Source organism: Staurois parvus, unplaced genomic scaffold (genome assembly GCF_062004578.1).
Source record: "Staurois parvus isolate SC_StPar_1 unplaced genomic scaffold, SC_StPar_1.0 ptg000186l, whole genome shotgun sequence".
NCBI lineage: Eukaryota > Metazoa > Chordata > Amphibia > Anura > Ranidae > Staurois > Staurois parvus.
In genome coordinates this window covers 7286043-7309682 of record NW_028317982.1, presented here as the reverse complement: position 1 = coordinate 7309682, position 23640 = coordinate 7286043, and the positions used below count along the sequence as shown (strand labels likewise).

The following is a 23640-nucleotide window of genomic DNA, read 5'->3' as shown; positions in this document are numbered from 1 at the left end:
CCATTGCTGCTGCCAGGCCCGTAATCTGCCATGGGCCCCCGTACCGACTCCTCATGCTGCTGCCAGGCCCGTAATCTGTCATGGGCCCCTGTACCGCCTCCTCATGCTGCTGCCAGGTCCAGAGTGTGTCATGGGTCCCTGTACGGCCTCCCATTGCTGCTGTCTCCATCGCCACACTCTGCCATGTGCCACTTTCAGGTCTCCTCACACTGCTGGTGCGTTCCATTTTGTCATAGGGTGCTGTATGGCCTCCCATTGCTGCTGCCAGGCCCGTAATCTGCCATGGGCCCCCGTACCGACTCCTCATGCTGCTGCCAGGCCCGTAATCTGTCATGGGCCCCTGTGCCGCCTCCTCATGCTGCTGCCAGATCCAGAGTGTGTCATGGGTCCCTGTACGGCCTCCCATTGCTGCTGTCTCCATCGCCACACTCTGCCATGTGCCACTTTCAGGTCTCCTCACACTGCTGGTGGGTTCCATTTTGTCATAGGGTGCTGTATGGCCTCCCATTGCTGCTGCCAGGCCCGTAATCTGCCATGGGCCCCCGTACCGACTCCTCATGCTGCTGCCAGGCCCGTAATCTGTCATGGGCCCCTGTACCGCCTCCTCATGCTGCTGCCAGGTCCAGAGTGTGTCATGGGTCCCTGTACGGCCTCCCATTGCTGCTGTCTCCATCGCCACACTCTGCCATGTGCCACTTTCAGGTCTCCTCACACTGCTGGTGGGTTCCATTTTGTCATAGGGTGCTGTATGGCCTCCCATTGCTGCTGCCAGGCCCGTAATCTGCCATGGGCCCCCGTACCGACTCCTCATGCTGCTGCCAGGCCCATAATCTGTCATGGGCCCCTGTACCGCCTCCTCATGCTGCTGCCAGGTCCAGAGTGTGTCATGGGTCCCTGTACGGCCTCCCATTGCTGCTGTCTCCATCGCCACACTCTGCCATGTGCCACTTTCAGGTCTCCTCACACTGCTGGTGGGTTCCATTTTGTCATAGGGTGCTGTATGGCCTCCCATTGCTGCTGCCTCCACCGCCACACTGTGGCTCCACACTCTGGTTTTGGCCCCGTGACTGCCCAAATGAGTGAAGTGTGCGGTGATTCTAAGATCGACGGCACTCATCTGCATGTCATACTGACTGACAGTATTATTTCTCTTCCCCAGCAGACTCCAAGGGCATTTAAATTAAAGGTACAGTGTTCTGCACTAATATAAAGGCTCTCTGAAGCCTAGAAACACCCTTTTTATAAGTTAAATTCGCAGCGAATATATTCGACTCGAATCGAATTTATTTCGCGAATTCGCCGAATCAGCCGAATCGAATTTTTGAATAATTCGCTCATCTCTAGTAGCCATCTTTTGGCCATAGCACGGTCGGGAGCTCTTTTGGCCATAGCACGGTCGGGAGCTCTGTTGGCCATAGCACGGTCGGGAGCTCTGTTGGCCATAGCACGGTCGGGAGCTCTGTTGGCCATAGCACGGTAGGGAGCTGGTGGTCCATATGCATGCTCATTCACACATCAAATGTTTTATCTCTCACCTCCCACAATGCCGAGTATTATATTTTCTGTGCAGGGCAACAGGCATCGGGCCCCCAGGCGGGGCAACAGGCATCGGGCCCCCAGGCGGAGCGGCGGGCGCCGGACCCCCAGGCGGAGCGACAGGTCTCGGGCCCTCAGGCGAAGCGGCGGGCGCCGGACCCCCAGGTGGAGCGACAGGTCTCGGGCCCTCAGGCGGAGCGGCGGGCGCCGGACCCCCAGGTGGAGCGACAGGTCTCGGGCCCTCAGGCGGAGCGGCGGCGCCGGACCCCCAGGTGGAGCGACAGGTCTCGGGCCCTCAGGCGGAGCAACAGGTCTCGGGCCCCCAGGCAGGGCGGCGGGCGCCGGACCCCCAGGCGGAGCGGCGGGCGCCGGACCCCCAGGCGGAGCGACAGGTCTCGGGCCCCAAGGCGACGCGGCGGGCACCGAGTCACCAGGCACGACAGTGAGCTCCGAGTCAACTGGCATGACCGCTGGCACTGGGTCAGACATTGGATCGTCTGGCTGGACAGCGGGCATCGGGTCACCAGGCATCAGGTCATTTGGCTCGACAGCGGGCACCGCGTCATCTGGCAAGGCAGTGGGCTCCGAGTCAACTGGTATGACCGCGGGCACTGGGTCAGACATTGGATCGTCTGACTGGACAGCGGGCATCGGGTCACCAGGCATCAAGTCATTTGGCTCGACAGCGAGCACCGCGTCATCTGGCAAGGCAGTGGGCTCCGAGTCAACTGGCATGACCGCGGGCACTGGGTCAGACATTGAATCGTCTGGCTGGACAGCGGGCATCGGGTCACCAGGCATCAGGTCATTTGGCTCGACAGCGGGCACCGCGTCATCTGGCAAGGCAGTGGGCTCCGAGTCAACAGGCACGACAGTGGGCACCGGGTCATCAGGTACCGGATTGTCTGGCTCGACAGCGGGCATCGGGTCACCAGGTATGACAGCGGGCACTGGGTCACCAAGCATCAGGCCATTTGGCTTGCCAGCGGGCACCGCGTCATCTGGCAAGGCAGTGGGCACCGGGTCACCAGGCATTGGATCGTCTGGCTCGACAGCGGGTATCGGGTCACCAGGTATGACAGCGGGCACTGGGTCACCAGGCATCAGGTCATTTGGCTCGCCAGCGGGCACCGCGTCATCTGGCAAGGCAGTGGGCACCGAGTCACCAGGTACGACAGCGGGCTCCGAGTCCATTGGCACGACAGCGGGCACCGGATCAGGTACCGGATCATCTGGATCAACAGCGGGCATCGAGTCAACTGGCCTAATAGGATCGTCAGGCTGGATCAGTTCATCATGCTGGGTAGAGGCATCAGGCTGAATGCCGGCGTCCGGCTGAGTAGAGGCTTCAGGCCGAGTAGAGGCTTCAGGCCGAGTAGAGGCATCAGGCCGAGTAGAGGCATCAGGCCGAGTAGAGGCTTCAGGCCGAGTAGAGGCTTCAGGCCGAGTAGAGGCTTCAGGCCGAGTAGAGGCATCAGGCCGAGTACAGGCATCAGGCCGAGTACAGGCATCAGGCCGAGTAGAGGATTCAGGCCGAGTAGAGGCTTCAGGCTGAACCACGGAAGGCAGGTTCACCGGTTTGGATACTGGCAGGATGGTATTGGTTGGAAAGAATTTTCGCTTTTTTCTGGTTTTAACTACTGGAGCACTGCAAGTAAACGCAGGTCTGCAAACGAATGGAGCAGCTGGAGACAGAGAACTGGAGGATGGAACAGGGGAGGGAGCAGTTGCTACAGAGGGCTTTTTTACAGGGTTAAAGGCAGGATAGGTGCAGCGAGTGGGAACAGGGTACTGACATGCGGTAGATAGCAGGGCAGGAGGAGCTGTTGGGAATGCAGGAATAGAGTTTTGAGGAAATAGATTAGAAGCAGGACTGGGTTTTTGTAAGCTGACTGAGGCTGGGTGCAACAAGTCTGTCCATGTCTGCAGTATGGGTTGAACAAAGCTCAGCTTACACAAAGCCTGTCTGGTCAATGACTGCACTGCGTTTATACAATCTCTTAGTGTCTGTGGTGAACATGCAGAATAACGCTCCAGAAAGTAACCCACATCATCCTCTAATAACCACACCAGGGACTCTACCTGGTCTGCACTAAATGGTGGCAAAAATTCATCCCTGCATTCGGGGGTACCAGATGAAACCAACTCAGCACAAACCTCAATCAAAGGCTGCACCTCAGAGAACTCTGTGCCCTGATCTACTAGAACATGAGCGAGCCGTATACATTCTAGCAGTTCATCCCGGGTATACTCCTTCAGAGTTTGATAAGCATACTCCCTGTCATCAAACACTAGCAGATATAAATACGCAACCTCATCCAGATCCATCCTTCCCATCAACAAGCCAAGATGGCTTCCCTGTGCAGCCACTTCCGGTCAGGATTGGCCTTGGTGTAATGTCAGGGCTCCCGGGTGTGACCAGAGGTGTGTGACTGACGCAGGGAAACGCAGACTTCAGATATGTTATAAACAATGTAATTTATTAACACTAACCATACAAACATAAACGCAGTGCAATACTAAAACATAACACAGTGCAAACAAACCAACCACCCCCAGATAACAGTACATACAATGCAAGTGTCGTCAGGCAGGCCGGGTCAATATCAGTCGGGCAGGTAGGTACAGGGGGAGCAAGCGGAGAATGGTCGGGGTCACAGGCCAGGTTCAGCAGGTAGCGGGCAGCGTGGTACAGAGGGTCAGGCAGAGGAGAATGGTCAGACAAGCCAGGGATCAGAGCAGGGTCAGCAGAGAATCAGACAGGAACAGAGAGCAAGAACAGGATACAGGGCCCAAGAGAAACACAACACCAAGGCAGAGTCTGCAGGTCTGAATGTCCCTTAAATACACCAGTATAATTAGTTCCAGGTGTTTGACTGGCTGCAAGGTTGAGTCTCTGATTGCTGGGAGCACCCGCTGGCCAGCCCTGGTACTGCAGCTCATAAGGCAGCTGAGTCCCACTATTGCTGACCAGTCCATTCCTGACAGAGCGTGAACCAACAGTGACGTCATCATGCACACCATATCACGTGTCCGGACCACGTGACCACAATCGCCTCATCTGTTGCAGGCTGGTGAGACACCACTGTGTGTGTAGGAAGCGGTGTACTAAGCGCTGCAGGCTGAAAGATTTTAATTATAAAAGGCTTTTTTTGCACTTACCCAATGTGAGTGCGGTTTTTATGGGGGTATTTGTTAGAATAAAACTTCTGAAACGGTATTACGCTATGGAGAGTGTTTTCTACTTTGTTCACATGTGACCTATGTTCATTGTGATGGAGATCACTGGGATCATCTGCTGATTGCTAATGATATGCTGAGGATTCTTCTCACATCTACTGAGTTTAAAGATATGCTGGTTTATCACCAGTATCTGGTAAGTTTTCACTTTGATGGGGTGTTGAGCACTGGAGTATTTACATTGGTGGTGGACTTGAGAAAGATTCCATAACTTTATTGATTGAAGATCACATCTTTTCTATATGGACCTTATTTAATGGACTTTATTGAGGATCAGTCTTTGAATATATAAATGTATTATTATTTTTTTACACATATTTACTTTATTTGGCGGCTGGTTTATTATCCATTCATTTATTTAATATAATTTATTTATTTTTTAGTTGTTTTTTTTTTATTGTGTGTGTGTGTATATACAGTATATATATATATATATATATATATATATATATATATATACAGTGGGGCAAAAAAGTATTTAGTCAGCCACCAATTGTGCAAGTTCTCCCACTTAAAAAGATGAGAGAGGCCTGTAATTGGCATCATAGGTAGACCTCAACTATGAGAGACAAAATGAGAAAAAAAATACAGACAATCACATTGGCTGATTTGGAAAGAATTTATTTGCAAATTATGGTGGAAAATAAGTATTTGGTCAATATGAAAAGTTAATCTCAATACTTTGTTATATATCCTTTGTTGGCAATGACAGAGGTCAAACGTTTTCTGTAAGTCTTCACAAGGTTGGCACACACGGTTGCTGGTATGTTGGCCCATCCTCCATGCAGATCTCCTCTAGAGCAGTGATGTTTTGGGGCTGTCGCTGGGCAACACGGACTTTCAACTCCCTCCAAAGGTTTTCTATGGGGTTGAGATCTGGAGACTGGCTAGGCCACTCCAGGACCTTGAAATGCTTCTTACGAAGCCACTCCGTAAGTTTGGGATCATTGTCATGTTGGAAGACCCAGCCACGTTTCATCTTCAATGCCCTTGCTGATGGAAGGAGGTTTGCACTCAAAATCTCACGATACATGGCCCCATTCATTCTGTCCTGTACATGGATCAGTCGTACTGGTCCCTTTGCGGAGAAACAGCCCCAAAGCATGATGTTGCCACCCCCATGCTTCACAGTAGGTATGGTGTTCTTTGGATGCAAATCAGCATTCTCTCTCCTCCAAACACGACGAGTTGTGTTTCTATCAAACAGTTCTATTTTGGTTTCATCTGACCATATGACATTCTCCCAATCCTCTTCTGGATCATCCAAATGCTCTCTAGCAAACTTCAGACGTCTGGCACTGCAGGATCTGAGTCCCTGGCGGCGTAGTGTGTTACTGATGGTAGCCTTTGTTACGTTGGTCCCAGCTCTCTGCAGGTCATTCACTAGGTCCCCCCGCGTGTTCCTGGGATTTTTGCTCACTGATCTTGTGATCATTTTGACCCCACGGGGTGAGATCTTGCGTGGAGCCCCAGATTGAGGGAGATTATCAGTGGTCTTGTATGTCTTCCATTTTCTAATTATTGCTCCCACAGTTGATTTGTTCACACCAAGCTGCTTGCCTATTGCAGATTCAGTCTTCCCAGCCTGGTGCAGGTCTACAATTTTGTTTCTGGTGTCCTTCGACAGCTCTTTGATCTTCACCATAGTTGAGTTTGGAGTGTGACTGTTTGAGGTTGTGGACAGGTGTCTTTTATACTGATAACAAGTTCAAACAGGTGCCATTGATACAGGTAATGAGTGCAGGACAGAGGAGCCTCTTAAAGAAGAAGGTACAGGTCTGTGAGAGCCAGAAATCTTGCTTGTTTGTAGGTGACCAAATACTTATTTTCCACCATAATTTGCAAATAAATTCTTTCCAAATCAGCCAATGTGATTGTCTGGATTTTTTTTCTCATTTTGTCTCTCATAGTTGAGGTTTACCTATGATGCCAATTACAGGCCTCTCTCATCTTTATAAGTGGGAGAACTTGCACAATTGGTGGCTGACTAAATACTTTTTTGCCCCACTGTATATATATATTTATTTTTTATTTTTTTTTTTTTCCTCAATTTTGATAACCTTTTTTAGTGTATATATTTTTAAGCTATTGGCCACCACTTGTATTTTAACATTGTTCTAAATGAATGAGCCAAAGTTAACTGTCCCTAAGCTTATGGATACCTCACTCTGCCTGCTGGGACGCCCTTGCACAATAAATTACTCTAATCCTTTAATTTACCTTCTAGACTGATCAGAATCAGAAAAACATACCAATTTCTCCTAATCATTCACCCCTTTTCTGTATCACTCCTCTCCCCCCCACCTATATCCCTCAACCAACCCATCCCATTATTTCAACACGGACTACTTACACTAAAAGGCCCGAATCTGGATGCCAGCTGAAGATAACATCTACTGCTTTGTTAATTCAAACTTTTTTTCATCATCATCATCAGGTAATGATTGATGGAATTTGTTACCCCGAGCATAACTTTTTCAATGGCCCTTCTTCTCTTTGAATAAATAAAGATAATACAAAAACCCAAAGATTTTGCACATATGATTTAATGTGTTTTGTGACCTAGTGGCAAATGAGGAGAGATACCATGCCCCATTCCAGGCCCGGACTGGGACGAAAAATAGGCCAGGACATTTTATACTGAGCAGCCAACTTCTCCAGGGACCGGGGGGAGTGGGAATAGTGGTCTGGTGTTTGGTGACGGAAAATTCAGAGTCAGTCCTCCACACTGTAATGTAAAGGGGTACTGTGATATAAAGGGGACTGCACTGTAAAGGGGCACTGTATTGATTACAGTGTAGTTCCATTTATATCACAGCGCCCTTTTACATTACAGTGCCCCTTGCAATCACAACCCCCTATCACAGTGCCAATTGCAGTCATGCCTCTCCCTTTCTTTCTAATCCCAGTGCTTCCTATATATTCAACAAAGAAATGACCCAATCCAGCAAAGAGACATCCCCATCCAGCAAAGAGACATCCCCGTACAGCAATGAGATATCCCCATATAGCAAACACAGTGAAGGAAATAAGTTTTTGATCCCCTGCTGATTTTGAATGTTTGCCCACTCACAAAGAAATGATCAGTCTAAAAACGAATTGGCATGTGTATTGTAACACTGAGAGACAGAATAGCAACAAAAAATTCAAAAGAAATGCATGTCTAACAAATTATGCACTGATTTGCATGTTCACAAGGGAAATAAGTATTTGATCCCCTATCATTCAGCAGGATTTCTGGCTACCAGGTGTCTTTCATACAGGTAACAAGCTGAGATTAGAAGCAGTCTCTTACAGGGAGTGCTGCTAATCTCATTTTGTTACCTGTATAAAAGACACCTGTCCACAGGAGCAATCAAACAATCAGACTCCAAACTCTCCACCATGGCAAAGACCAAAGAGCTGTCCAAGGATGTCAGGGAAAAGATTGTAGACCTACACAAGGCTGGACTGGGCTACCAAACGATCACCAAGCAGCTTGGTGAGAAGGTGACAACAGTTGGTGCAATCATTCACAAATGGAAGAAACACAAAACAACTGTCAGTCTCCCTAGGTCTGGTGCACCATGCAAGATCTCACCTCGTGGAGTGTCAATGATCATAAGAACAGTGAGGAATCATCCCTTAACTACACGTGAGAATTTTGTCAATGATCTCCAGGCAGCTGGGACCACAGTCACCAAGAAAACAATTGGTAACACACTACACCGACAAGGATTGAAATCCTGCAGTGCCCGCAAGGTCCCTCTGCTCGAGAAAGCACATGTCCAGGTCTGTCTGAAGTTTGCCACTTAACATCTGAATGGTGCAGAGGAGGACTGGTTGAAAGTGTTGTGGTCAGATGAGACCAAAATTGATCTCTTTTGCAGTTGCTTCAGATCATACCTGATAGTGGATGGGGAGAAAAGGAAATGGAAATGGACCCACAGGACAGTTGCACCAAAGCATTTCAAGCTAGATTCATTAAAATTGGCTCATGAATGATATGTGGGGTCTAGTTGGTAGGACTTTTTAACCACTTGCCTACCAGGCACTTTTACCCCCTTCCTGCCTAGGCCAATTTTATCTTTCAACGCTGTTGCACTTTGAATGACAATTGTGTGGTCATGCAACACTGTACCCAAAGTAAATTTGTATAATTTTTTTTTTAGACAAATAGAGCTTTCTTTTGGTGGTATTTAATCACCTCTAGGGTTTTTATTTATTTTTTGCTAAACAAAAAAAGACCAAAAATTAGTTTTTTTAGAAAAAGGTTTTCTTAGTTTCTGTCATAAAGTTTTGTAAATAAGTGATTTTTCTCTTTCATTGATGTGCGCTGATTAGGCTGCACTGATGAGGCTGCACTGATATCCGGCACTGATGAGGCTACACAGATATGCGGCACTGATGAGCACTGATAGGTGGCACTGATGGGCACTGACAGCCAGCACTGATGGGCGCTGACAGCCAGCACTAAGGCACTGATCGCCAGCACTGATGGGCACTGACAGCCAGCATTAAGGCACTGATCGCCAGCACTGATGGGTACTGATAGCCAGCACTGATGGGCAGTGATATAAACCATTGATGAGCACTATTAGCCGCATTGATGGGGCTACACACTGATCATCAGGGCACTTATGATCAGTGCCCTGATGATCAGATGTCCCCTCTGAGAAATGCCGCTTACTGGCTGTCTTCTCCTCACGCGCTGTCAACGTGAGGAGAGGACTGCCGATAACTGGCATTTCCTATTAACACTGTGATCAGCTGTGATTGGACACAGCTGATCACATGGTAAAAGGCTGCTCTGATTGGCCCTGTACCTGGGCACATAATCAGCTGTGTCCAAAGGACGCAGCGATCACAGATTGCGCCTGGTGCGCATCCCAGGGGGTGTGTGGGGGGGGCATGGTTCTGGGAAGACGTTCATGGATGCCCTCCCAGAACTAGCTGACCATGCTGTAGCCATCTTTTGGCCATAGCACGGTCGGGAGCTCTGTTGGCCATAGCACGGTCGGGAGCTCTGTTGGCCATAGCACGGTCGGGAGCTCTGTTGGCCATAGCACGGTCGGGAGCTCTGTTGGCCATAGCACGGTCGGGAGCTCTGTTGGCCATAGCACGGTCGGGAGCTCTGTTGGCCATAGCACGGTCGGGAGCTCTGTTGGCCATAGCACGGTCGGGAGCTGGTGGTCCATATGCATGCTCATTCACACATCAAATGTTTTATCTCTCACCTCCCACAATGCCGAGTATTATATTTTCTGTGCATAATCTACTACATACTTACACAGTATTTCACATAATACATTTTATGATGTGTATTGTTGTTACTTGCCTGTAGTTGTCGATACACTTGTATTGAAAATGTCTTGACATTAGAATAGACTCCAGTATTGCTGTGCTGTTCTTTCCACATGAGTCTCTGAAACACACAGAAAACAGATTTTAAGTGTAAGTTCACTTTTTCAGGAAAAACAAAAAGGTGAGCTAACACCGTCCAGCTGTCAGTGGCCATGCAACCAGTGCAGCTGTTCAGGGATTTGAAATCTCCACTCTTCTTCCTCTTCTTTATGCAGAGCTTCCAGAACAGATCAGAGTGATTCTGATTGATCAGTGCTGGCACAGAGAATTGCTCTGAGCCATCTCAGAAGCCCTGCAGAAATAAGGGGAAGAAGAGTGGGAATTTCAAATCCTCAGACTACTCCACTGGCTGTGTGGGCACTGACAGCTCGTCATCCTTGGAGGTAAGTTCAGCGGGAACCGGGGAGAGTGGAGAGGCTGTAGAGTGTTAGAGTTAGAAAAAAAAAAAGGTGAACTAACCCTAAAGTGAGGCTATACTCAAAAGGGGAAGTTCCACTTTAACAACTCGCCCTCCACTCCTCGTTAAGGATTGGTACCTTTGGGGAGTGGGGGGAGGGGACGGGTACCCAATTTATTAGGTACTCACTCCCACTTCTTCGTCCACCTAGACGATCATCAGAAGTGAAAGTTCTCCTCCCATCCCCTCCCCCCCTTCCCCGCAGTCTTCTGGGACACGTGACGGGTTGCAGAAGACTGTGGAACCATTCACAATGCGCAGTGCTGCTCACGCATGCACAGTGGGCACCTGGCTGTGAAACTGCTGGCACTGGGAAAAGAGGACAGCCGGAGAACCTGGCTGTGGTGAGCACACAAATGGATCATTGGACAGGTAAGTGGCTGTTTTTTAAAAGTCAGCAGCTACAGTTTTTGTAGCTGGTGACTTTTATTTTTTCACAGGAGACTGGAGCTCTGCGTTAAGTCATATGACAGCCTGTTTACTTGACCTTTCTGATGGAAGCATTATTGATGTATAACAATAACAAACATGTCTATACTTACCTTCTCTGTGCAGTGGTTTTGCACAGAGCAGACCCGATCATCTTCTTTTTGGGTCCCCCGCCAACACTCCTGGCTCCTCTCCTCGAGCAGTGCCTCCAGGGAAAGCTGTTTGCCTTAGGAACACTGCTGCTCCCCGAGCTGCTGCTCTATGCGTCAATAAGACATGTAATGGCCTCCTTGCGTTCTCCTCATTGGTCCACTGGCTGTGATTGACAGCAGTGGAAGCCAATGGGCTTCTTCTGCTGTCTCAGCCAATGAGGAGGAAGAGTCCCAAGACAGCAGAGGCTATTGAGAATGTTGCTGGATAGGAGGGGGCTCAGGAAAGGATTGGGGGACTGGTGTATTTCCGCTGCACACAGAAGGTTTTTTACCTTCAAGCATAGAATACATGAAGGTAAAAAACCTTGAGCCTTTAGAACCACTTTAATGCTGCTTGTGTCAACCCATGACAACTTATGCATGGCACACTGCATTCTGGTGTAAATAGGCCATTAACATATATGTGCTGCCCTATGTTGGGAGCTGCACCTAAAGCCCTCTATGATTGTCAAGGTGACCACCACTGTCCTACAGTCCCATTACTGGCTTACCATGCCTTGTTCCACACTGTATCAGTGTGTGGGGGCAGCCATCTTGGCAGAGGAGCAAAGCTTTCCTTTCTAATAGAGGATTATATTCATAAAGCAGCAGGAGATGAGTTCCACGGAATAAATAAAGCAGAAGAAGGGAGATCTTTGCATTGCAGGTATCCAGGTACAGCTTCCTCTCCAGCAAGAACAGTGAGCTTAACAGTAAGGACATTATTAAGCCTCTCTCCTGAGAGTAGCAGTGCATTAGGTGATCTTACACTGCAGAAGTGCAGCTTTGAATATATAGGCAGAGAATTGCACTGCTATAACTGCAAACAGTCACATTTTGAAAATGTTTGCCTTCTTTGAAAAGTCACAATCACTCTAATTTGTGAAAATGCCTTTGATAATGTAGTCACTTGTATTGGTTCTGAGAAATGCAGTATCCCAGTCAAGAGGAGACCTAAATATCACTTAGTCACATCGAGTGAAGCACAGATTACAGTTATTCTAAAAGATAGATAGAGTCCTTGGCTCTGTCTACAAGGTAAAGGTCTTTATTACTCAGCATACTGGGTAAAATTTTTTTACTTACACATCAACTCCACCAATGTCATCCATCACCCAGATGTTGATTTTGGTTACTTTGTTTCCTTGAAAATTGGGAATTTCATATTCTGATAAAAAGCTAAAAAAAGATGAGTCATTTTTACATAAGCTATCATTGCATCAGCTGTGTGTAATAAATACATCTTGTATGCTGTACATAGTTGGCCAAGGAAGCTGGTTGACCATACTGTTCTTTCAGGCCACACATGCACAGTGCATATGCTCTTCTGTTGCAGATGCTAAGCTCATGATAGGCAACAGGGGAGAGTACACACTGCACATGTACAGCCCCAAAAAAACAGAATGACCCTCCCTCCAGTGGCACTAGGGGGTGCTGTGGCGCTTCCTCTCATGGCACAAGGGGGTGCTGGGTCCAACAGCTGCTCTGTCCCTACAATAAATTGGGACAGAGCCATCACAGACATAAGGGGATTTTAAAAAAAGCTTCTTTTAAAACCATTTTGGACTACATTCTATAAACAGAAAGGGAGACCTGGCTGGTAGGTAGGATTACCATACCATGTTGATATGCCTATATGGGAAAGCCCACCTTATTAGGTAGGTTAATCGTAGATCTAAAGGAGAGTGTAATCAGATCGTATAGTGCATGGTCAACTTAAAGAATATGTAAAATCAACATTTTATATTCCTAATATGTGCCTGCTGTACCATCCTATCCTCTTTGTATTGCTTCCTTTGTGTGAAATCCCTGGTGTTCCTGTCAGTCCCTCTGCATTCCTATTAAAAACTGACCACACTACACATGAGAGTACAACATGGTCAGCAGGCCCCAACTGGGATAAAAAATATGCCTGGGCATTTTAGACTGAGCAGCCCGGGGGCTCTTCCCTTGGAGCACGGTGATGGGACTTCAGTGAAACCAGAATGCCCATAAAGGGACTGATATTTGGCTGGTTTCTGCTGAATCAGATGAATTTCGATCTGTCTGTCCGGCCTTAAAAATAAATGTACATAAACATATTAGGATGAGAGTAAGAGAGAAAGGAGAGGAAAAGGAAAGAAGTGAGATGAAGGGAGAGTGTAGTTGAGGACAGAAATATTATTATTTCTTTTGTGTGTGTTGTTTTGTTTAAATCAACAGTTTGTAAAGCAGTCATTTTGTCTGCTTAATTAATCTATGAATTCCCGTGCCCCGCAGGGGGTCGGAGATGAGGCTGGTCTCCACAAGGGGCGCACACAGCACAGCCAGACGTGCCGGCACGGGTGCTTAAAGCGGAGACTTTTTCTGAGTTTACCCCTGTGATGGACACACAGGAGCTGATGGTTGGATGTCTTCCTAGAAGGAGGTTAGAGGATGTGCAGAACTGCTGAGACAGATAGTTCCGTATGGGCTGTTCTTCGCTTTCTGAACTCCTGAGACTTGTAGTTCCATATTGTCTATGCAGCTCCCTGAACATTGGAACTCTGCTTCCCTCTCTGCTCTTCCTGCAACTGCTGTCTGTGTGGTCTGGATGCTGCGGCCAGGATAAACAGCCCTCTGAGGACCCACGATGTGTCTATGAGGGACCTCTGACCGCCAGACCTCCTTTCCCCTGCTGAGCTTCCTGGACTTCTTCAGCTGAAGCCGCTGTTGATTGGTAAGTCCCTGAACCTGTGCTGTATCTATTGCTGCTTGTCCTTTATTGTGCCTGGATTGTGGTCCTGGACTCTGGACTAAGTGCCTGCTGTAACCAATTGCTGCCCTGTGTGCTGGCCTGTACCATTGATGTTCCATACCCAATTGTCCGCCCTGTGCTGGACTTAACTCCTTGTTTGCCCTTTGAACTACCTCCCCTTTGCAGTCCCACATTGCTGTCCAAAGGATCCCTCTTCTGTGCTGTGCCTTCTGTTTGCCCTGTGGACTATCTCCTCTTGACAGTCCCACATTGTCATCCTGCAGATCGCTCTCCTTGCTCTGGACTTAGCCCTGTCTTCCTGGATCTTTGCCCTGTTGTCCTCCTACTTATCTCAGCGCACTTTCAGTGTCACGTACAAAACCATATCATCACTCCTCTTCCTCTTTCTGTTGGGGTACCCCAAGGCTCCTCCTCTTCTCTCTCTATACCTCTTCCCTGGGCCAGTTGATAACCTCCCATGGCTTCCAATACCACATATATGCTAATGACACCCAGATCTATCTCTCGAGTCCTCAACTCACCCCCTCAATCTCCTTACGCATCACAAATTTACTGAGCGACATATCAGTATGGACCTCACACCACTTCCTTAAACTCAATCTTTCTAAAACTGAGCTCGTCTTATTTCCTCTGCCCCAATCCCCTCCCCATGACTTTACCATTGAGATCAGCGGAACAACCATTGGTCCCTCAACACATGCCAGGGTGCTAAGCCTCTTACCTCTCCTTCAGCCCCAACATCCAATCACTGGCTAAATCTTGCCACCTTAAAGCGGAGTTCCACCCAAAAGGGGAAGTTCTGCTTAAAAGATTGGTACCCAGCTCCCCATTAAGGATTGGCACCTTTGGGGAGCGGGGGGGAGTGGGTACCCGAAATTGACAGGCTAGGCCATCGGAAGCGGAAGTTGTCCTCCCTCCCCGTAGTCTTGTGGGACACGTGACAGGTCCCAGAAGACAACAGGGCCATTCAGGAAGCTCAGCGCTACTTGCGCATGCGTATTGGGCACCCGGCTGTGAAGCCGCAAGCTGTCACAGCTGGGTGCCCACACTGAAGATGCCGGCGCCTGGAATACAGGATGGCTGGTGAAACAGGCTGCGGCGGGAGCAACACGGGATCGTGGGACAGGTGAGTGGCTGTTTATTAAAAGTCAGCAGCTACAGTTTTGTAGCTGCTGACTTTTATTTTTTTACAGAGTGAGTGGAACTCCGCTTTAACCTTCGCAACATTTCCAGAATCCACCCCTTCCTGACTAACAACACCACAAAACTGCTAGACTGGAACACCTTACCAACCGATCTGTGACTGCTGCCCCTCTCTGCCAATCTCTTCACTGGCTTGCACTATCCCAATGTATAAAATTAAAAATACTAACCACAATGTACAAAGCCATCCACAACATCACCTCCAGCTACATCACCAACCTCATCAGCAGATATCGCCCATATCATTCTCCACTCCTCCCAAGACCACCTGCTCTCCAGTTCCCTTGTTTCCTCCTCCCACACTCATCTCCAGGATTTCTCCAGAGCCATTCCCATCCTTTGGAACTCCCTGCCCCAGTATGTCCAGTTAGGTACAACTCTGTCCGCCTTTAGGCGATCCTTGAAAACTCATTTATTCAGGGAAGTTTACCCCACCTCCACCTAAGTACTGTACTTGAGTAACCTCCATCAAATTATCCCCTATAGCTATTACCTTTTGTACCACCTCCCCCTCCCTTTAGATTGTAAGCTCCAAGAGCAGGGCCCTCCTATTCATTCTGTATTGAACTGTATTGTAATTGTACTGTCCCCTTTATATTGTAAAGCACTGTGTAAACTGTTGGCAATATATATCCCGTACAATAATAATCATCTCTGCCCTGTTCTGGACTTACCCCTGTCTGCCCAGATCTCAGCCCTGTTCAGGTCTTAATCCCTTGTCTGCCCGGGTCCACATTCCTGAGTACAGGTTCCCCATTTCTGCTGGGCCATCCTACGTGGACTATCTGTGTGGTGTTGTACTGTGTCTTGTTACCGCTGCTGTACTCTCACGTTCCCCAATAAATGCCGCACAATAGGTTTCAAATGACCTGCCTCCATGTGCAGGAAGGAATTAATGAAGGAAGGAAGGAAAAGGGAAAGGAGAAAGGAAGGAAGGAAAAGGGAAAGACGGAAGGAAGGAAAAGGGAAAGACGGAAGGAAGGAAAAGGGAAAGACGGAAGGAAGGAAAAGGGAAAGACGGAAGGAAGGAAGGGAAGAAAGGAAGGGAAGAAAGGAAGGAAGGGAAGAAAGGAAGGAAGGGAAGAAAGGAAGGGAAGAAAGGAAGGGAAGAAAGGAAGAAAGGAAGAAAGAAAGAAAGAAAGAAAGAAAGAAAGAAAGAAAGGAAGAAAGGAAGGAAGGAAAACAAAAGATGAGATGAAGGGACAGATAGAGTAAAGAAGGAAGGAAAAGGAAAGAAAAGGAAAGAATTTTCATGGTTTTTGCCTTACCAAAAGCAGAAGAAAAATGTATGACCATCAAATCCTATGGAACTCTTCACACCAGTCAGTTGCATGTTTGCTGTAAAAAAAAAAGCACCAAAAACGCACCTCCCCATTGAAAGAAGTAGAAAATGTTTTTGGTGCTTTTTTTGAGTCACATGTCCTTTTTTCACAAGTGCAAAATGCACCAAAAATGCTGCAAAAATGCTTATGTGTTTTTACTGCATTTTTGCATTGGAGCAGTGTGAAAGCAGCCTTACAAATTCATTCATTCAAAAAAAATTTCTAGCCTCCTCCTTCGAATTTTCTCGTAACTGAGCTAGAAAAACAATGTCAATTTGACCCTAATAATGATTAGAAAATTGAAGAACATTCTGAAAATGAAACTTTTAAAGCAAAATCCTACTAGTGTATGGCCAGCTTTACTCCAATGACAGAGTCATTCAAGTTTCTAGGAAGTTGCAGCAGGTGTGGGCAGTGCTGAAAGGGTTTCTGAACAAAGGATGTACACAATGTGGTTGGCAGTTGCCATTTGGGAGGGGGTGTTCCATTAGATTAGGTTAGTAAGGTAGGGAGTGGAGACTGGAATTTTCTTATATCAAGCTGAACTTGTTCTTTAAAATGGGTAATATTTTAATACAATTCAATGGAGTTGTCTCCAGAGTGTCCCTAGAGTGAGGAGATGGCTCCAATCAACAATATGGCGGCTTACTATGGAGTTGTGATAAGCATAGGCTGTCATGGGAAGGTTTGTGTACACCAGGGGTATGAGTTAAGTATACTGTACTGTGTTTAGGAGAACAAGGAGGTGGTTTAGGGTATTTTTTCACAAAAGTTATTTTTTAAAGCATGTTGACTCTAATACAGAGTGTTATAAACAATCCATGGGATATTACACATGCTTTAGGGCTCAGTCCCACCTCCTAATGCTTTGAGATCTGTTGATCGCAGGTGATCAATTCAAAGACACAGCAAATTTGGTTGCTGTCTGTCTTTCCAGTTCACACAATAGCACTGCGCTGGTGTGTGCTGAGAACAAAATCTATACAAAAAATGTCTATACATGCTGCATCTTTGTAGTGCACAAAAACGCATTACAACACACATTAGCAAGTCAAAATGCTCTGCTGTGCATGGAGTTAAATGAAGTGTAAGTTAAATTAAGTTAAGAGAAAAAAAAGCATGCACTGTGATGCGTTATAACAGCATGTGCATGTGTTATGCACACAATAATACATACTCACTGTTGTGAATGAGCCCTAAATTCACTTGTCTTCCTCACACAAGTAAATGTGTGAAGCAACTCAGCAGCAACTGTAAAGATACTCATCTGCAAGCTAGGTACACCTATGTACATAACAGAATGACTTATAAAGTTACTCATTTATACCTGGGCACAGGATAAGCACCTCCTGGTGTGGAACCATTCAACAGGATCTGGATTTCCCCAGAGCTTTGTTTGGCATACTACAAATTGCAACAAAAATTTCACATATTACATCAGCAGAGTGGACATCAAAATAAATCATTTTAAAGTGGTAGTAAACTTTTTTTAATTTTACCTACAGGTAAGCTTATAATAAAGCTAACCTGTAGGTAAAAATGAATATCTCCTAAACCTGCACCATTTAGGAGATATTCTCTCTTTTTTTAAGCCGGCACATGCGCTCTGAAGAAATTGCATATCCGTGCCATTCCTTCAGAGCTGTGTGCCGTGGCCTGAGACTCTTGGGCGCATGCGCAGGAGGAACGTTATCGTGGTCCAGCCTATAAGACAGCCAGAGCTTGCGAACCCGGAAGGAAGATGGGTGAAGATGGAAGCCTCTACAGCGGTGACAGCACGCCGCTGGAGAGCTTCATTTTAAGGTACGGTAAGTTTTACATAATGTCCTAGTATGCAATGCATACTATCACATTATGACATCACCTTGCAGGGGACTCTTTTTTCCCCTTTACTGTGGTTTACTACTGCTTTAAGAATTCTTCATTCATTTGTAAACTGAGTGTCAGGACCTGGATCACCTGCTGGTGGCACTGTGCTTCCCAGAGTGGGAAGTTGTAGTTTTGGTGTCCACCAGCGAGTGTCCCCTAGCAGCCAGCAGATTAAAGCGAAGCTCCGCCCAAAATGGGAAGTTCCGCTTTAAGCCTTTGTCCCCTGCTCCCCATTAAGAATTGGCACCTTTGGGGAGGGGGGAGCGGGTACCCGGATTTGACAGGTACCCGCTCCCACTTCCGCTATGTTCACCTAGGTCGGGTGTCGGCAACCCGCGGCTCCGGAGCCGCATGCGGCTCTTTTTCACCTTTCCTGCGGCTCCGGAGCACACTGCCCACCAGGTGACAGGCAATAGGGTCGGCAAGCCGCGGCTCTTTTAATGCAGCTCTTCTATGTGCTGGGCGCCCGCTCCCCTCCCTCCTCCAAACATTGGCTGTCAGGATGTAGGCGGGGCAGCGTGACGAACTCCTCTCCTCTCACAGTCCGCCCTGAAGACCAGAACGGCGCGGGAACACAGCTAGAGGAACGCGCGGAGCAAAGGTAAGTGAATTGACACAGGGGGAATGAATTACTATAGGGGGGATGAATTACTATGGGGGATGAATTACTATGGGGGATGAATTACTATATGGGGGATGTATTACTATATGGGGGATGAATTACTATATGGGGGATGAATTACTATATGGGGGATGAATTACTATAGGGGGGATGAAATACTATAGGGGGGATGAATTACTATATGGGGGATGAATTACTATGGGGGATGTATTACTATATGGGGGATGAATTACTATATGGGGGATGAATTACTATATGGGGGATGAATTAATTTCTATATGGGGATGAATTACTATGGGGGATGAATTACTATATGGGGGATGAATTACTATATGGGGGATGAATTACTATGGGGGATGAATTACTATATGGGGGATGAATTACTATATGGGGGATGAATTACTATGGGGGATGAATTACTATAGGGGGGATGAATTACTATAGGGGGGATGAATTACTATATGGGGGATGAATTACTATAGGGGGGATGAATTGCTATATGGGGGATGAATTACTATGGGGGGATGAATTACTATATGGGGGATGAATTACTATGGGGGATGAATTACTATATGGGGGATGTATTTTCAGTTTTAAAAATGTTTCTCTCAAAATAAATTTCAATCGTGGTTTTGGCGAGATTTGGCTCAGTTGAAAAAAGAGGTTGCCCACCACTGACCTAAGGCTATGATTGTGATTATGATGATACACTGTGGCCCTGGTTAACCCTTTGCTTACTGGGCCCTTAAACCCCCTTCATGACCAGAGCGCTTTTCGCAATATATGCAGTGTCGGATTTGTTTTAAATGTTGCAATGGTTTTGCGGCTCCCAGTCTTTTTTTCCCTCTCGGAAACGGGTCCAAGTGGCTCTTTATGTCTTAAAGGTTGCAGACCCCTGACCTAGGTGATCAGAAATGGAAGCTGTCCCCTCCCTCTCCCCTTAGTCTTCTGGGACACGTGACAGGTCCCAGAAGACTACGGGGCCATTCACAAAGCGCAGTGCTTCTTGCGCATGCGCAGTGGGCACCTGGCTGTGAAGCCACAAGCTGTCACAGCTGGGTGCCCTCACTGAAGACGCTGGCACCGGGGAGAGAAGACGGCTGATGAAACCAGCCGTGGTGAGGATACCGCTGCACCGAGGGATAGGTAAGAGGCTGCATTTTTTGTAGCTACTGACTATTTTCTTTTTTTTCAGCTGGAACTACGCTTTAAGGTAATCAGTCTCCTCCTGATCATGGCTGCTGGGGAGGGTATTTAGTCCATCCCCTACTATTATACTTTGCTTTAGTGTTATGCTTTGCTAGTCCAATACTGCTTGCTATTTATCCTGCTCCTGATCTTGCTCCTGCTCTGCATCCTGTACCCTGCTTGCCTCTTATTTGCTCCCTTTTTTCTGGATCCCAGTCCAGGTTTCCTCTTCCCATCTGTTCCCTGCATCTCCTGTTTACCTGGTTGATCCGTGTTCCCCTTTTTGTATATATTGTATCTAGTTTGCTAGTTAGGCTTTCGGTCACTTACTGTAGTTTGCTAGTTAGGTATTTTGTTATTGGGTTATGGTTCACTTATATCTTCAGGTTTGCTGTGTTTCCTCTTCGCTGGTGTTTGGACGTAATTTGTTTTACTATTAACAAATGTACTTTACTATATATAGTCTGGTCTCAGTTTCTTAGTGTAGCTACTCAGATTTGGCATTTCCTGCTGCTGATTCCTGACACTAAGTAGTCTCTCATCTCCCCCATTTGACAGCACTGGGTGCCTGGGCAGTCATGCACTAGCAATGTCACAGGTGAGGAAGCAATGTTCTTCCCCATACCTGGAAATACAGAGCAGCAGAGGAGTGCAGGGAAGGTGAGTATGTGCAGCTGGGGAAGGCAACAGTAAGTCTAGGTTCACACCTCTGTAGGTTGCGTTTGAGCCGTTTCTGCATTGTGTTTTGTGTTGCATTTTGCGTTTTTGCACTTGCGTTTTTTACGCATTTTTGATGCGTTGTGCGTTTTTTTTTTCAATTTATTTTTTCTTGTTGCTAGGCAGATTTAAAACACATTGAAAAAACTTAGCCAAAATGCAGCAATAACACAATACATGCTTTTCTGCAGCATTTCCATTGAAGTCTATAGAACCAAAACACACATTTTGTGTTAAAAAAAACTCCCTGACCCTTTCCAAACAATGTACCGGGTGAAATTCTGAGATGTGAACATGTGCCATAGTAAAACCTTGTTAAATGGACTGTACTGAATTTCTGCAAAACGCAAAATGCTGCAGAAAACGCTTAGGTGCGAACTTAGGGTTAAAGCATATGTGCAATGAACTTCTCATATCTGCTCCATTCTAATTTGTTAAATATACCATTGAAAGTTTTTTTCTTTTATGTGTTTGATAGGTGAAAAAGATACCTGTTGATCCTGCCAGAAATCCAATCAACACCTAACCTTCTGCCAATGCAGCACTGAAATTGTAAGCAGTGTCATTAGCCCTCCATTAAAGTCTATGTATAGCAAAAATGCTTTTTTGTTGCTTATTATATAGTAGTAAATGGTTAAAAACCACTGCCAGGTTACTTTTTGCTGTGTACCACCTGTCTCAGAGACGCAGCTGAAAGATAGAATAAATCTCCCAAAGCGAGTGGGCTTCCCTGGAACAGGTGTCCCTAATGCTAGGTTCCCCATTCCTGAGGAAGTCTAATTGTGGCTAAATGCATAGAGTAGGGCATTGATGTCAGGATGCTCTCATGCTTGCTCTTGGGAGAATGCCAGAACTGCAATATATTACCTTTGTGTTCTTGGGCTTAGATACACTTTAAGTGAACCTCTTGTTTTGTCCTTCAGAGACAAAGCACCTGTTCTCTTTACTTTACCACCAAACCCCTAGCCTTAACACCTGGCCCTTACCCTATCCCCTAACAGTAATGTTAGTCCCAAATGTATCAGAGCCACATACTGTTTATACAGCATTAAATTGTTACTAAATCCACAACAGTAAAATCAGTCTGTATATGCAATAAAGCATGCTTGTTATACTCACTGTGAAATCTAAGGGGTTAATCAACTGCATTGTGTAAAAAGGATATTTGATCCTCCCCTTCTTCCACAGTCCCCAATCCATCTGCTGATAGAACAGAGCCTTGGGGACAAGCTGCACATGCTCAGTTTGGTATGTATTGGAAGAGAGTTTTTTCTTTTCTTGGGAGAGTGCATGTGATCAGCACAGGGCCAGTCAGCACTGTTCAGACAGGGGGTCAGGGGTCCTGCAGCCTGCGAGAATGAAAACTCCTCCTACAAGCTTTAACCAGTGCTCTGCTGGACACTGATAGAAGTCACAAGACTGCTCTATCTGCTGATGAGAAAAAGTATTTAGCAATTTATATTAACTAAAATAATTGTATTTCCAGGTTCTGTGTACTGTGGGAGACCAGATAAACTGAATTCAGGGTCCTGGGTTTACTAACATTTTAATAACTAGTAGCTCACATCCTAAAGGGACATTCTGATGGAATGATCGGTATTTAAAATTATGCAATTCAGTCATTCAGTAGTTGTACACAATGTGTGTGTAAGGGATTTCCGGCAAGAAGAATCGCGATCGGGAACGCGCATGCGTGAAAGAGATCCCACAGAAGAACTGACGGTTGTGCGCAGGCATGCGCGATCGTGCACATGCACACACGGCGAAGATTGGCGCCAGACGGGCTATTTAAGGAGGGCCTCTGCTCAGGTTCAGTGCTGACTGGTCTTCAGCTCCCCCCTGTGTCCTGCTTGTTCCTGTACGATTCCTTTGTTGCTGACCCGTCTTGTTCCTGACCCGACTCTGATTACTCTCCTGCTCCTGGTTCCTGACTTCGGATCTGCTCCTGAGTTTGGCTTTTCCTTCTGATTCTGTACCACGCTGCCCGCGTTGATGCTATTACAGTGCCATCAGAGGATACTCTGCTTACCAAGGTCACCACCTGCAAGAGCCGCAAGCAACAACCACTGGCACTCTTGTCCCCCTGGTCCCTAGACTCCCTCTGTTCCAACCTCAGCGGGGTCAGGGCTAGTGACACAAGTGAGGCCGACCTCGTCAATTCAGTCTCCTATCAGGTACGTGACAGTGTGTCTGAGCCCCAATCTGTACAGGTGACCACTGTGAGCCGTTTAGCAGCCCAATACATTTATTATGGAATAAAGCATTTTTCCTATAAATCAACTTACAGCTACAGAAGCGATTCTCCAGAAGGACTCTTCGGCGTTGTGCTCACACTCTGCTATAGTGGGACAGGAGTCGTAGTCAATCCCTGAACACAGAGAGGAGAATCAGCATTAAGAAAGAAGATATCACAGCCAAATCCATGTTCTGCCCCATCTGTCCAATACTATAATCTCTCTCCATCAATGATATCATCTCTCCAATAATATATTCTCTCTCCACCAATGATATAATCTCTCTCCACCAATGATATAATCTCTCTCCACCAATGATATAATCTCTCTCCACCAATGATATAATCTCTCTCCACCAATGATATAATCTCTCTCCACCAATGATATAATCTCTCTCCAATAATATAGTCTATCTTCATCAATGATATCATCTCTCCAATAATATAATCTCTCTGCACCAATGATATAATCTCTCTGCACCAATGATATAATCTCTCTGCACCAATGATATAATCTCTCTGCACCAATGATATAATCTCTCTCCACCAATGA

At 46.8% G+C, this 23640-nt stretch overlaps 1 protein-coding gene across 3 annotated transcripts in view; it reads right to left on the bottom strand.

Annotated features, from left to right (window-relative positions):
- LOC149462102 (ADP-ribosyl cyclase/cyclic ADP-ribose hydrolase 2-like) overlaps positions 1–23640 on the bottom strand; it is a 57444-nt gene that overhangs the window by 17671 nt on the left and 16133 nt on the right. For all 3 annotated transcript variants that reach the window (XM_089677446.1, XM_089677448.1, XM_089677447.1), the window contains 4 exons: positions 23140–23222; positions 17786–17862; positions 12283–12375; positions 10094–10180 (listed from right to left, as the gene is read on the bottom strand). In XM_089677446.1, the coding sequence (XP_089533572.1) occupies positions 10094–10180; positions 12283–12375; positions 17786–17862; positions 23140–23222 (340 nt within the window). The remainder of the gene's footprint in view (positions 1–10093; positions 10181–12282; positions 12376–17785; positions 17863–23139; positions 23223–23640) is intronic.